Source organism: Acanthochromis polyacanthus, chromosome 1, assembly GCF_021347895.1.
Source record: "Acanthochromis polyacanthus isolate Apoly-LR-REF ecotype Palm Island chromosome 1, KAUST_Apoly_ChrSc, whole genome shotgun sequence".
NCBI lineage: Eukaryota > Metazoa > Chordata > Actinopteri > Pomacentridae > Acanthochromis > Acanthochromis polyacanthus.
Window position 1 is genome coordinate 6700650 of NC_067113.1, and position 15686 is coordinate 6716335.

Here is a 15686-nt window from a genome sequence, read left to right on the forward strand (position 1 = left end):
GGTGCTGGAGACAGCTTTATTGGAGCGCTGGCATTTTATATGGCTAATTATCCCACAATGCCTCTGGAGGAGATGGCCCGCAGAGCCAATCAGGTGGCAGCGGTGAGCGTGCAGGCCGTCGGCACGCAGACGTCCTACCCCTTCAGACACAACCTACCGGCTGAACTGTTCTGAGAGCAGCAGGCCACAGCAGTGTAAACAGAGGCCTGGATGGGGTCTTACTGACTGAACAATGAACTAATTAATGAAATTAGATGCCTTTGAGGAATCCAAGAACGAAGATTAATATGACACTATTGAGGATTGATGAACAACCCTGCCAATATAGCATTTATAATAAACTGTATGGCATTGACATAATTTATTGAATTACCCAACAAAGATAATATTTCACGAGTGGCTCAAGTACATTTACCTGGTTTAAATGTTTTACATTTGATCGAATCACAATCAATGACGTATGCAGTACAGAACCACTGAGCAGCCATAGAACATAATCTGTGGTTGAACAGCTGGAGATCAAGACAGCTGTAGTGGTCCCAGTATATCATCACTTATTAGTTTCTTCTTTAAAATGTTTGTAATTGGGAGTTTGCTGAAGCTGGACTGGTGTTTCTGTTGCAGTGTGGAGAGTAGCAGCGTTTTCACTGATCCACGAGGAAGTCTTCCAAAATAAAAAATTTTAAAAATCTGTTGACTGACAAACACTTTGTATATCCATGACAATAAAAATAGTCTGTTTAAACCTTGTAGGTTTATGTTGTCCATATATTTTGGTGAATGGTTAAATTGACCTGATCTTCTTCTTCTCAAAGAATAGGACGTGCTTGTTCACTGCAAAGACAAAAAGCAGACAGGAAATGGAAGTTAAGTGTAGATACCAATGTTGATGTCTTGTGGGAGTTCATGTGTTTACATTGGGCTCAGTATATTTACATATGTGCACATAAACGATAAGAAGTTGTAGAATAGAATAGAATGTGCTTTACTGTCATTATGCAGTGTACAATAAGATTGGAGAGCTTTTCCTCTTCAGTGCAAACATAGCGCAAGATAAGTCTTAAAAAATCCTAAAGGTAGTGCAGTCTCTTTTACAAATATATAATATACATGTCACGAATGATAAATATCTTTAAAAATATAAGAGAATTATAAAGAAAAATAAAGTATTGCACTGTAAAACTGTTGCACAACTTGGTATGATTGTATTGCCCTGGGAGAGTGGATATGAGGTAGTATGGAGCAGCAGCAGCAGAGACAGTGATGTATATTACACATACATTCCTCTGAAAGTATACTACAATATGAAACAAATTCAGAATAATGCTGTGAAATGTACAGCCTGAACGCTGAAACTTCCCACAGATCAAAATTTCTATTTATTCCTCAATTTAAATGTAGGTTGTTAAAATCTTTGAAAATGTTCTGGTCAGGGGACTGTGAGGACAAAAGCTCAAATTTCCTTAAGTGTTGGACTCAGTTAAGATGTGCTACTGCCCTAGAACCACTCTTCACATTTCCGTCCACAATCTGCTGGAATTCATTCCTCCCTCTGTCAGTGCATTGTTTTATGTGCTACTGGCTCCCACACAAACAGAAAGCAGAATGTTTCCACCCCCTTTACACACCTCAGACATCCACTGTTGTCATACAGTCACAAGTTAGGATTCCTTCAGATGCAACGCTGCACAGTGGACCTATGTTAGCGCAACTGTCCTACACACACTGCCGTTCAAAAGTTTGGTGCCACCCAGACAATTTCATGTTTTCCATGAAAACTCACACTTTCATTCATGTGCTAACATAATTGCACAATGGTTTTCTAATCATCGATGAGTCTTTCAACACCATTAGCTAACACAATGTAGCATTAGAACACAGCAGTGATGGTTGCTGGAAATGTTCCTCTGTACCACTATGGAGATATTCCATTAAAAATCAGCCGTTTCCTGCTAGAATGGTCATTTACCACATTAACAATGTGTCTAGACTGCATTTCTGAGTCATGTAAAGTTATCTTCATTGGAAAAAACTGCTTTAAAAAAAAAAGGACATTTCTAAGTGACTTTTTAACGGTAGTATACAGAGGTTCTAAAATATTGTGGAAATTAAATTATATATTGTATGTAGATTCTGTCATGACAGCTGTGTTTTTGATACATCACAATGATGGTAATTTTACAATATTACTATATATTGAGAAATTCTGTAAAACTGTACTGACTGCTGTTTCTATTATTTTGTCCAATGTAAGGACAGGTTAAATAACAGGAACTCCTCTGTGTGATGCAGTTTAACATCACCACAAAATTACATCCCCTAAAATGATCCTACAGTACAATCAACATCTCTCCAGTAAAGTTCCATTCCTTTAAAAAAAAAAAAAAAAAAAATCTGTTGTTTCCAGCTCAAATATTCATGTACCACAGTAATAATGTCTAGACTGGATTTCTGATTAATTTAATATTACCTTCACTGAAAAAAAAACACATTTCTTTTAAAAATAAAGATGTTTCTAAGTGCTCCCAAACTTTTGAACAGTACTGTATGCTTTGCCTTTCAGCCTAGTAGATGGGAAATTTGATCAGAATGTAATTTTTTTTCTTTCCTTAGTTTGCATTACAACCTGAAACAAGTGCATTCAAACTAAACAGCAACAGATATTCTCTATCCTACTGTTCTAAACCCAACCTACAGAGCACAGGGTATTTAATCAGTGTATCATAAACAGCATTTATGTGGGTCAGAGTTAACAGTCCTAACACAGCTGATCAGTCACATCTTACCGACTGGATCATGTTTGCGTAGCACCATCTTTTCTCTGAGACGGTTCCTCTTTGCATTGAAGGCATATCCTGTCCCTGCAGCGCTCACCATCTGCACCAGGATGCTCCTGACAGAGGAAAACACTGTGTACATTACTGTGACCCCGACACCATATCTTCATACTGACAATCACAAAACATTCAGGCACTTCACTTACTTGGATTTTGCCTTGGCCACTGAAAAGGAGCAGAGAAAATGTGTTTGAATCTGACAGTAAAATGCTGTTAGGAAGCAAAACTTATACAGTCACTGTGTCTTTGTTGAAATAGTCAATTGCTAACAGTTAGCTAACCACTAGCCCCAGTTACTGCACCTTACATACTGGCACGAAGCTGGTGTCAACCGTCATAATGTGTAAATAAACCCAGCTTTATGCCCGAGGTGATGGTTAAGGTATAGACTTCAACATTCATCGTAATTAAATAACTCTGGCCATAGAAACAAAGGGAACGCATGATATTTACCGATTGACAGAACAATAACATTTTTCTGAAGTTTAGGTTGTAGGCTATGTGTCTCATAGGTCTACAGCCTTTATATTTGCTAGACAGTAAGTAACACAATTTGTAGCGTGTTTTGTCTATTTTGCAACCATCCTAATCATCAATCTATAATCCTCATTAAGGAAATAAAATCATTTTGATGCATCGCCTTTCCTGATCTGTTTTTTTTTTCTTTTTCCTTCTTTTGCTTGAACCTGTTTCCCCATTTCTTATCTATATAAGTATATCTGAATTGTCTTAATTGTTTTTACATACTGTGAACATTTTACATTCTCTGAAATGGTGTTCTGTCTTGACCAGGTCTCCCTTGGAAAAGAGATTTTTGATCTCAAGGGACTTCCTGGTAAAATAAAGGTTATATAATAAATAAATATATATTTAGTATAGAAGGATATGGGATGACTCAGTCTTTTCCAGCTGTTTAAAAAGGTGAAAGCAACTGGGTTGGTTATGGTTTAGGGGACACAATCATTAATATAGAGACATTAGGATGATGCAAATGAGATAACTATACAGGTATATAAACTATATAGAGCTCACCCTTTGACCAAATACTTGCTTACAAAGCCAACCTTTTTTTTTTCCCTGAAGGTAAATGAAGCAGTTTGAAAAACCTAAAAGGACGTTAAAACCTGCTTATCGTTGATTTAAAGGGATGTATAAATACCCAACCACTCTCTTAACCACTGTATAAAAATATTTTCTTCACTGAACGATGGACAGGATTTTAAAACACTTTTCCACAAAATGTTCCCTATCCTCACAGCACACACAGTGAGCTGCCATCTTTGTTTGGACTTAGAAATAGAGCCAATACAGTTAAAAAAAACTCTTCTTTTCTCAAACTGGATGAGATGTTTTTCATAGATGACTAGGAAACTGTATAGGGATTTGGGAATACCTCCACAACAAACGTAAGTCATTTTAAACGGCCTCCTTGGCTTTTAAAACATCTTTATTCATCTAAATGTCAGGATAACCGATGGTTAGCTCTATCACCTGCAGCACAAACGGGCTAAATAGAAGCTAAAGCTAACGTCACTAAACGTACCACAAAGATACAAAAGGCACTTCGTTAAAATCTATTAACGTATATATTGTATGATGTTGACACTGGCGCTGCACAAAACACTGATATAACCACACACGTGTAGCTGCAGTGAAGGATAAATCTGCCAGTGGAGAATAGCATGCTATACGTTGTGTTAGCGAAACAGCCGGAGGGCTTCGGACATCTCTACATGCGCATGCGCCCTGATCTTTGAACGCATGCATTTAATGAGTAAAATACTTACAATTGACGGTGGTTAGAAACATTCTGTAAACTTAAAACTACTCCTTGAAGACTGTATTACACACAACTGTTAGCCACACAGGTCACATTGAGCAGTGTACATCCGGTGCAGTAAAAGCACTTCCTGGTCCTCTTAAAGGTGTATTTTACCAAAACACTGCGACACAGTGCACTCAGCTCCACAGAGGCATGCCAATGCTGAAGTTGATATATTGTTCTTAAATCCTTGTATAAGTCTGACCTTCGTATATGTAAAGTGCTCTGTTTGATCTTCAGGTTGAACAAAGCGCAGATTTCTACTGGTCTAATGTCCATTCCTTGTGTTTCTTGGCCCGAGCAGATCTCTTCTGCTTGCTTTTCCTTAGTAGTGGTTTCTTAGCAGCTATTTGACCATAAAGGCCTGATTGGTCAGTCTCCTCTGAACACTTGATGTAGAGATGTGTCTGCTAAGAGAACTCTGTGGCATTTATCTGGGCTCTAATCTTGGGTGCTGTTAACTTGCCATTTCTAAGGCTGGTGATTGGACGAACTTATCCTCAGCAGCAGAGGTGACTCTTGGTCTTCCTTTCTTGGCCAGTCCTCAAATGAGCCAGTTTTGTTGTAGTGCTTGATAGTTTTTGTGACTGCACTTGGGGATACATTCAAAGTTTTAGCAATTTCCTTTAGTAATGATGGGCTGTCATTTTGTTTACTACATAATTTCATACACACGTGGACAAAATTGTTGGTACCCCTCAGTTAAAGAAGGAAAAACCCACAATTCTCACTGAAATCACTTGAAACTCACAAAAGTAACAATAAATAAAAATTTATTGAAAATTAAATAATCAAAATCAGCCATCACTTTTGAATTGTTGATTAACATAATTATTTAAAAAAACAAACTAATGAAATAGGGCTGGACAAAAATGATGGTACCCATAACTTAATATTTTGTTGCACAACCTTTTGAGGCAATCACTGCAATTAAACGATTTCTGTATTTGTCAATGAGCGTTCTGCAGCTGTCAACAGGTATTTTGGCCCACTCCTCATGAGCAAACAGCTCCAGTTGTCTCAGGTTTGATGGGTGTCTTCTCCAAATGGCATGTTTCAGCTCCTTCCACATATGTTCAATGGGATTCAGATCTGGGCTCATAGAAGGCCACTTTAGAATAGTCCAACGCTTTTCTCTCAGCCATTCTTGGGTGTTTTTGCCTGTGTGTTTTGGATCGTTGTGCTGTTGGAAGACCCATGACCTGCGACTGAGACCAAGCTTTCTGACACTAGGCAGCACATTTCTCTCCAGAATGCCTTGATAGTCTTCAGATTTCATCGTACCTTGCACACTTTCAAGACACCCTGTGCCAGATGCAGCAAAGCAGCCCCAAAACATTACTGAGCCTCCTCCATGTTTCACCGTAGGGACAGTGTTCTTTTCTTCGTATGCTTGGTTTTTGAGTCTACGAACATAGAGTTGATGTGCCTTACCAAAAAGCTCCAGTTTGGTCTCATCTGTCCAAAGGACATTCTCCCAGAAGCTTTGTGGCTTGTCAACATGCATTTTTGCAAATTCCAGTCTCGCTTTTTTATGAGTTTTTTTCAGCAGTGGTGTCCTCCTTGGTCGTCTCCCATGAAGTCCACTTTGGCTCAAACAACGACGAATGGTGCGATCTGACACTGATGTACCTTGGCCTTGGAGTTCACCTTTAATTTCTTTGGAGGTTGCTCTAGGCTCTTTGGATACAATTCCAACGATCCGTCTCTTCAATTTGTCATCAATTTTCCTCTTGCGGCCACGTCCAGGGAGGTTGGCTACTGTCCCGTGGGTCTTGAACTTCTGAATAATATGAGCCACTGTTGTCACAGGAACTTCAAGCTGTTTAGAGATGGTCTTATAGCCTTTACCTTTAAGATGTTTGTCTATAATTTTTTTTCGGATGTCCTGGGACAATTCTCTCCTTCGCTTTCTGTTGTCCATGTTCAGTGTGGTACACACCTTTTCACCAAACAGCAGGGTGACTACTTGTCTCCCTTTAAATAGGCAGACTGACTGATTATGAGTTTGGAAACACCTGTGATGTCAATTAAATGACACACCTGAGTTAATCATGTCACTCTGGTCAAATAGTTTTCAATCTTTTATAGAGGTACCATCATTTTTGTCCAGGCCTGTTTCATTAGTTTGTTTTTTTTAAATAATTATGTTTTTTTTTTTTTTTTTTTTTCTTTATTTATTTGATTGGGACAATGCATGTTAATGAACAGACATGAAAAAAAAAACATGAAAGTAAACATGCCAGATTATAGCCTTCAGGCTAATTTCCATCTGTAGTCCCACGGAACAGGGTCAGGGAAGAAGAAAAACATATAAATGTATTTACATTAAAATAAGTAGTCAATATAATATTTCACTCATATCTCCAACATTCGTCCTCTATAAAACATTCACTCTACATGCTCACCTACAACACAATATACAGACGTTTTCCCCTGGACATAATATACAACAGTCTAAGGTACTCAATAATGTGCACATTCCTGTTTAGACAAAAGCCAATCCTTTAATTTGGCCTTAAAAGAATTATACGTAGGACAGTCTCTTAACGTTACTGGTAGACTATTCCAAAAATGCCCACCCCGAACAGACAAGGCCATTCGACCAAATGTGGTGTTTCTATGAGGTATCGCCAAATCGCCTCTGCTCATTGCTCTTGTGGTTCTGACATTATCATCATAACTCGTACTTTTAATAAAAACCTTCAGGGGTGGAGGAGCGAGGGAGTGTAAAACTTTGTAGATCAGACAAGCCGATTTTAAATTTATCATATTTGTGAAGTCCAATAATCTATGTTTTTTTCAAAATGTAACAATAATGAAATGATAACGGTTTTTTATCTAAAATTTTTAAGCCTTTTTTATAAAGACTTTCTATAGGTGAAAGTGTTGTTGGACACGCAAGTGACCATGTATTCAGACAATAATCAATATGTGAAATGATCATAGAATAAAAGTATATTTTAGCTGCACTCAGAGTTAAATTATTTCTAATATGACGGAAGTTTTGGATGTTGAATTTAACAACTTGTGTCACCTTTTTTACGTGACCCTTAAAGGATAATGTTGAGTCCAAAACTACTCCTAGATATTTAAATTCTGGAACTAGGTCAAGCTCTATTCCATTTAGAAAGACGTTTGACGTAGTTAGTTCACGAGGAGTTTTAGCAAAATACATACAAACCGTTTTTCTGGTGTTCAGCAGGAGACAAGAGTCACTGAACCAGTTATGTACAGAAGATAGTGCAGCTGTTAGATTATCAGATGCTTGTTGAGTATTATTTGCTTGAGTGTAGATTACAACATCATCCGCGTACATTTGCGAGAAGACATTATTTGGACATACATTAGGTAGATTATTAATAAACAAGGAAAATAAAACCGGCCCAAGGATAGACCCCTGCGGAACACCAGTATCAAGGTGTAAAGTCTGAGATTTAGCACCACCCACTACCACAAACTGTTTCCTGTCTGACAGGTAAGATCTGAACCACAAAAGCGCTTGATCAGAAATGTTAAATTGAGTCAACCTGCTAAGTAGCAGTAAATGATTTACAGAATCAAATGCTTTCTTCAAATCTAAGAAAACTGCCCCAACACAGGAAGATCTCTTGTCAAGCAGGCCTTTTATATTTTCTGTCAGCACACACAGAGCACTGTCCGTGGAATGATTGGTCCGGAAACCAAATTGTAATGGATGTAGAGATGGATGAACATTCTGTAAATGAAATGTCATTTCATTTACAATCAACAATTCAAAAGTAATGGCTGTTTTTGATTATTTAATTTTCAATAAATTTTTATTTATTGTTACTTTTGTGAGTTTCAAGTGATTTCAGTGAGAATTGTGGGTTTTTCCTTCTTTAACTGAGGGGTACCAACAATTTTGTCCACGTGTGTATGTGTTCATTCATAGTTCTGATGGCTTCAATGAGAATCTAAAATGAAAATAGTCATGAAAATAAAGAAAAAACATTAAATGAGAAGGTGTGTCCAAACTTTTGACTAGTATTGTAGATACAACCTGCTGCTTCTGTATGGAACAGAGTCTTCTAAGCAGAGTGTTACAGACATGAAAGGAGCATAGAGCTTTAAAAATGCTCATTCACAACTGGGGACATCACAGAGACGTGCTGTTATTGTACTATATTTCTAGTCTGCTGGGAGGACTCCATTTCAGACATGTGCAGCAGATCCTATCTAGATATTCTACACAGATGCACTATTGCCTTTGCTGTGTATTCGTATGGACACAGGTTTTAAGCTGCAGGTGGATACATGTGGAGGGATAAACTCAGTCAGACATGGGGAGATGGTAAAATTTTCATGGTGCCGATTCTCAAAAGCTTTATATTCCAGTGCAGACGTACAAGTGAACAGCTGCAGACACCTACAGATGTGTAGTTGTTATTACCAGGTCAGTATTGTATTATATATATTATATTTCCTCATCCGCAACCGTGCAAAGGTCCACTAACACTAGGGTCAGCATGATCCCAAATTAGCAAGCAGCCCATTATTTGTGTCTGTGTGGACAGTACATGCACTACATGTCAAAAGTTTGGGGTCACTTAGAAATGTCCTTATTTTTGAAAGAAAAGCAGATTTTTTTCAGTGAAGACCACATTTAATGAATCAGAAATACAGTCTAGACATCATAAATGTGGTAAATGACTGTTCTAGCTGGAAACGACTGATTTTTAATGGAATATCTCCATAGGGGTACAGAGGAACATTTCCAACAACCATCACTCCTGTGTTCTAATGCTGCATTGTGTTAGCTAATGATGTTAAAAGGCTAATTGATGATTAGAAAACCCTTGTGCAGTTATGTTAGCATATGAATAAAAATTTGAGTTTTCATGGAAAACATGAAATTGACTGACCTCAAACTTTTGAATGGTAGTGTGTGTACTATGCTACAAGGGCAATAGTGCATGAAATATATAGATACAACCTACTGGACATGTATGGAACAGTGCCGAATCTGACTGATAACATGTCAACGACCTAAGAAAGAATAGCAAATATATGAAGAAAACTTGATCAGACAGAGCAGACAGGTAATGTTTTTCACACACAAAAAAATTAAAAGATGGAGAAAGGTAGCTGAAAAACAGACAGTGTTTATTTTTGTGTACAATACATGAAGTTATTCTCAGCTATGACTTAAAAGTTGGCTGTTTTGTGGAGTAGGTGGGATTCAGCTCCGTACCTATAAAGATGAGGCCAAAATTACTGCTAACTCCACTTCAAAAAGAGAAAAACACTATTTTATCTGACAAATGTAATTGGTATCCACAAGTTGTGATGTAATTAATACATTATCCTAAAAAGACAACAAATGAAAATGGCCTAGACAAAAATATTTGGGCCTTTACTCTCCTATTTCTGTAGCATATTCTTCAAGGCAGCCTCTGTAATCAAGCTCTACTGCATCCAGCACTTGTTCTAGTACTTAATAAGACTTGTAGTCTTCTCAGCTAGTAGTGCTGTTCCACTTCTCTTCTTCCATCTCACAACTGTCAGTTTCAGTTCTCTCCATATGTATTCAGTTGAATTCAGATCAGGACTCTTCAGGCTGCTTCGCAACAATATTTTGAGTCATTATCCTGTTGGAGGAATCATGACCTGTGTCTAAAAAAAACTCCCAGTCACTGGTCAGTATGTTCTGCTCCAGAACACCTTGAGGTTCTTTACAGATTCAAGGTTCCTGTGCCAAACACAGCATAGCAGCCCAATAACACACCTGAGCCTTTTCAGTGTTTTACAGTGAGGATGCTGTTCTTTCCTTTCAAAGTCACACTGTTTATATTGTGAACATGGATTTATGTGGTGCACCAGAGAGCTCTCCTTTTATTTTATCTGTCCAAAGAAGCATCCTCATAGAACAAATGTAGCTTGTCAGCATGCATTTACAGTAGTTCCAGTCTGGCTCTCTTTATTGTATTAAAAAAGTAAGTTCCTTTATAAACAAAAACATTTCCAATGGAATCCGCTTTTGTTCAGTGAGACATATCGTATTACCATACGAACCTTGATTCTTTTTACACCCTTCAAATTATTGTTTCGTTCAATGAAGGGTCAGTTTTCCTCTTGCTGCCACATATAGGGAGGTAGGATGAGGTCTTGTGGACTTTAACCCTTTCCGTCCTGGAGGTCTCTGCACAAGAACCAAGCTATATCTGTTGTTCCAATGCAACCCGCCTCCATTTTTCAAAGGTTGCCAAGCATTGCACGTTTAGTGAAGAGGCGGCCTGGTGCTACTATGACTAAAATGGGTGAAGCATTTGTTGTGCTTCATTTGGAGTCATTCTTATATTTCCAGCGCCCTACCTTCCCCAGGTTTAAATGGCACAGAGAAGGAACATGACAAAGGTTCCTATGTTCCCAAGGTCTAATGTTCCCAGGGTCGTATATTCCTCTGCTCTGTACAGAAAATAATTGGATGAGTGGTTGTGGGAATTCATCAAAGGGGGTTTCGTGTTTACCAACATCGGTTAGGTTTAAAGTTAAAGTTTGTTTCAATAATTAAAAACAGGATGACATTTCTGAAATATTTGAATTGAAATGTCAAAATGGTGTAATACTAAAGTAGGGAACATGGGAGCTTCAGAGCACAGGACCATTCTTCTTTTCTGCTGGATCAAGTTAAGCAGAGTTGAACTTTTACAACAGGTTTAATTAAATCAGTGTTTCACGTTGAGTGACATGGCTGCTACTTATTCTCTAATTCTCTCATTTCTAGTTTTGATTAGACAGATGTCTCTGTCCTGTCCGGTGATCGAGACAAGAAGATTAGTTGTAGTTGGAAATTCTGAAAAGTGTGTCAACAAAAGAGCCCAAGGTTGTTTATTTGAACTTACAGTTATGGAACTGAATCTGGGGATGCTTTTTTTTCAGGTGGAACCTTCTAAAAATAGACCTAGTGGGATTTAATTTCCTTCTTTGTTTCCTCAGGCAACTCTCTCTATTTCTCTCTTGACCATACTCAGTGTGGAGAACACAGTAAAACCAAGCAGTTCAATGTGGACATTTCTTCATTTAAACACAGTGGTTGACTGATTGTGAGACTGAAGACAGCAGTCTGCTTTAATTATAACTGCAATCCACTGATTTATCAACACTAAAGTTGATCAGTAATTTTGCATGGGATTTTTTAAAAGATCTATGTGGAATGGGAAAATATCTACTCTTTACATCTCTCTTATTAGCTCTGTGCTAACAGATGCAGGCGTGCATAACAAACGCGCTTCAGATTTCAACATGTTTCACTGGCATCACTTCAAAAGTACAAGGGTGCCCATTCTGCTGGCCTGTTATCACACCCTACAGATAAGTCAGTGGATAGTTGAGAAAGTGTCACATCCAGAAGAAATTATTATTTGTGACATGTATTGCGTAGAATCTTAAAACTATGGCAAAATAATCACAACACCATAGAAGTTAAATTGTCTTTTACCGTCAATGTAGTTCAGTGGTAAAGTCTGCTCTTTTTTTTACCAGTTTAAACTCTTCTTCAAGTTGTTCTGTGTCAATGCTAATTTAATCACAATGATAATGGGAAGACTGGAGGTTTCCTGGTGTCTAAAGACTGAACAGTGCTGCACATCAAATGCGACCATGCAGGAGGTGTGGCTCTGCTACATTATCTATAAATAAGTTTCAAGTAGCCACTGGTGTCTTTTTGAGGAAGGCTGTCTGTCTTCTCTTGGATGTCTGAGATGGGCTTGTTTCTTTGTATCTCTGATTGGCTGTCTTGATAGAGCAATCAATATGACAACCCTTTGAAACCACGTTCAATAGTCTGAGTGAAGCATTCAGACATTCTGCAGTTCTGTTTGGTCTTTCTGCAGTGGATTTTCAATTATTGAGCTTTTTGGGGTGTGCTCCGATCTCACTACTGCCTTTGTGAGAAAAGTCTAAGTCCTGCTCATTGACAGATTTTTAAACAATTAAACGTTTAATTCCGTTTATCTGAAATGATCAAGTGTCAAGTGTTTGAGAATGGTTTGGTGCATTTGCAGGTTTTGTGTGATTCACACTTAAAAGGGACCTGAGGTCAGAACTGGCGTGGTTTGTTTTCTTCTGCAGCCAATTACACCTGCGGAATAGTCACTGATGTCTTCATGTCGTTTTTACATTTTCTGTGCACGTCTACACAAATATCATTTACTTCTGTTCTGCAGAGGGGCGCTGAGTTCTTTCTTGTCCTTTTGCAGTAAGACATTAGCAGTTCGCATGAGAGACAGTGATAGAAATGTGTGACCAAGATGGGATTGGCAAAGTCATTTGCAGTGGATGTGATCGTGTGTTATTTTTCTGTTTGATTTCTAGCGGAGTATCTGAAAATGGGCTCTGGGAGTTACAGTCCAAGACATGAAATTAATGTTGCTTCATTCCATTTCACTACAGTTTAATTCCATGAATAATAAAATAATCAGAGTCATCATGGTTAATGTTCACAATGATGCTATTTGTTGGTGATCACCATGTCTCCTGCCTCAGGCAAGCAACTCAAATTCCATGAATGGACTGTAAGAGACATGGACATTCTTCAGTGAAAGCCGTGACTCAAAGGCAGAAGAATGAGTCTGATACTAATAATGTCACCATGGAAATCCCCACAGTCCTCAGAATGTAGTAACGTAATAGCTTTTGGTCAGTGAGACCATGAGAATTTTGCCTGCTCCTCAGTAAAAACTACTTATGAATGACTTATACGGCGACTGATGATACTACTTACTGGTTTCACTGTCATGGTGTTTTACCTCACTGTGTGAAATGCGTCATGTAGCACTGCACATCAAAACAACTATAAGTCTGGTTATCTGGTGTCCCGAACAAAGGTTACATGAAGAAAACGGCTACAGAAATTATCTACAAATTGATATTACCATAACAGAACAAACTAGAAAAGCACTCAGAGCAGTACTCCGCCGAGGCTGCTCATTCCCCCATGTGGCATTGTCAGAAATGCAGCATTTGTTTAATAGTTATTGATGATCAGAAATCACAGCACTACAAAATGTGGCCATTTAATATAGATGTACCCACAAACAAAATGACTTTGTGCTGAGCACAGGTGTGTGTTGTGCATGTGTACGTTATGTACGGATACGGAATCACGTGACTTAAATATGTAGCAGGCAGTGGGAATTGATGGGACTCAGAAACATCCCCACAATTTGATCAATTGTTCCTTGTAACGTTTCCAACCGGTAAGTCCCAATAAGTCGATTTGTAGTAAGATTGGAATCATGTGATCATCAGCAGGCAGCTGATGTATTGTCACTTGTTGTCATGGTTACAGTGACGCCGTGTCGTTTTCTCGCAATGTTTCCTCCAAACTATAAGCCGCATCAGTCACTACCAAAATCTAATCACTTTGTCCTTGTGTCATTTCTGACCTTCCCTGAAAATTTCATCAAAATTTGTAAGTCTGTTTTTGAGTAACTTTGCTAACAGACAGGCAAACAGACAAACCAACATCAATCTGTTAAACCACACTGAACATTAAGACAACACTATAATTGTTAGTAATGGCCTTATAACCAGCTGCAGGGATTATTTTTATGGTTTGGGGTATTATTATAAAACCAGTGGTGGAAGAAGCATACAACCCTTCACTTAAGTAAAAGGACAATATTGCAACATAAACACTCTCTATTACAAGATAAAGTCCTGTAATTCCTACTTTCCCTAAGTTAAAATACTTTAGAATTATTGGAAAAAAGTGGACTTGTTGTTATTGTTGTGATTATTTTGACTTTTGAATGTAAGCACCAGTTTGAAGTTGTAATTGCCTTCAGTGGAGCTAATTTAATGGTCTTGTTTTGTTGTTTTTAATGTAACAGTTCAGTCTAGCTTAATCCAATCACTTTCACAGACTCTTTGCTATATTTCGAATCCATTGCGGTGATGTTCAGACACAAAATTATAAAATCTGTGTCACTGTCCATAAATTTGTGGACCTGACTGTAAATCCTCTGCAATACTGCTGCAACTACTGATTGTTTCCTAAGAATGTGTTGATTATTTTCCCAGATCAATTGATCAGCTGTTTTGTCTATAAAATGTCAGAAAAATGGTGGAAAATCTCAGTCCGTGTATTCCAAAGCCTAAGATGGTGTCCTCGAAAGCCCAGTTCACAATCCAAAGATTTTCAGTCTCCTGTCATTGGAGGGGGAGGATAAATGAAAATGTTCTCGTTTAAGAATCTTAAACGAGAACATTTGGGCATTTTATTTTTTTTAAAAAGAGACTCAAACCAAATAATCAATTATCAGAATAGTTGTTGATTAATGTAATGGCTAGTTGATTAATTGTTGCAGTAACTGTAACTGCCAAGTTAATACAGCTGCTTAAAGAGTGAATGTCCCTGTGAGATCACCTGTGGTATGAATGCTGCAGGATATTTCTGAGCATTGTGGCTGACCATGTGGAACAGAGTTCACAATCTTATATTAGCTAGGTCAAAACACCAAAGTAAGAGTTGAGTGGACTTGAGAGATGAATCTCCCATCAGTGGATCTGAATCCAGTAGAACACCTTTTTGATGCGGTAGAACAGAAGATTGGCAGCATGAATGTGCAGCTGACAGATCTGCAGAAATGCTGTGATGAATCACGTCAACATGGAGCAGAATCAAAGAGGAAGGTTTCCAACATCTTGTGGAAACCATGACACCAAGAAACAAGGCTGTTAGAGAGAAAAGAGAGGAGGTAGCCAGTAATAGTGTGGTGTTAAGTGTTCAGTGAGAGTGTTTCCTTTGAAATGTTATGAAACATGACCTTGTTAGTCATTTTACTGTATTATTTCTGTATGTCTTTGCACTGGTCTTGTACATTTTTGTAATTTCTTTAAAGGTCATGTCACTGTATTCATTTTTAAACAATTTTGTCATTTTCTACTAGCCTTTCACAAAATCACTTTCAGAGTACGTCACACAGCCTGTTAGATGCTTAATCAAGGGACTCCTGGAAAGGGAATTATGTCATTACTGCTGCAGCACTTTAATGGTAAGA

General features: G+C 38.0%; 2 protein-coding genes and 1 long non-coding RNA gene across 4 annotated transcripts in view; 2 read left to right on the forward strand and 1 right to left on the reverse strand.

Annotated features, from left to right (window-relative positions):
• Window positions 1-749, forward strand: part of rbks (ribokinase) — a 52059-nt gene extending 51310 nt beyond the window's left edge. For both annotated transcript variants that reach the window (XM_051948322.1, XM_022210646.2), the window contains exon 9: window positions 1-749. In XM_051948322.1, the coding sequence (XP_051804282.1) occupies window positions 1-174 (174 nt within the window). In that variant the 3' untranslated portion in view covers window positions 175-749.
• On the reverse strand, window positions 347-4762 carry mrpl33 (mitochondrial ribosomal protein L33). The gene is made up of 4 exons (XM_022210648.2): window positions 4625-4762; window positions 2984-3002; window positions 2787-2893; window positions 347-834 (listed from the first exon to the last, which is right to left on the reverse strand). The coding sequence occupies exons 1-4, from the start codon at window positions 4644-4646 to the stop codon at window positions 785-787; spliced, it is 198 nt and encodes a 65-aa protein (XP_022066340.1). The 5' UTR covers window positions 4647-4762; the 3' UTR covers window positions 347-784.
• The window catches only part of LOC110962654 (uncharacterized), a 25441-nt gene continuing 13603 nt past the window's right edge, over window positions 3849-15686 (forward strand). The window contains exon 1 of the long non-coding RNA XR_002596446.2: window positions 3849-4243. This is a non-coding gene — a long non-coding RNA (uncharacterized LOC110962654). The remainder of the gene's footprint in view (window positions 4244-15686) is intronic.

Coding starts and splice junctions, on each gene's coding strand:
- mrpl33 (XM_022210648.2), bottom strand. CDS start 4,646: ATGTTTCTAACCACCGTCAATT. Junction 835..2,786: donor ACGCAAACATGATCCAGTCG/GTAAGATGTGAC, acceptor TTGTCTTTGCAG/TGAACAAGCACGTCCTATTC.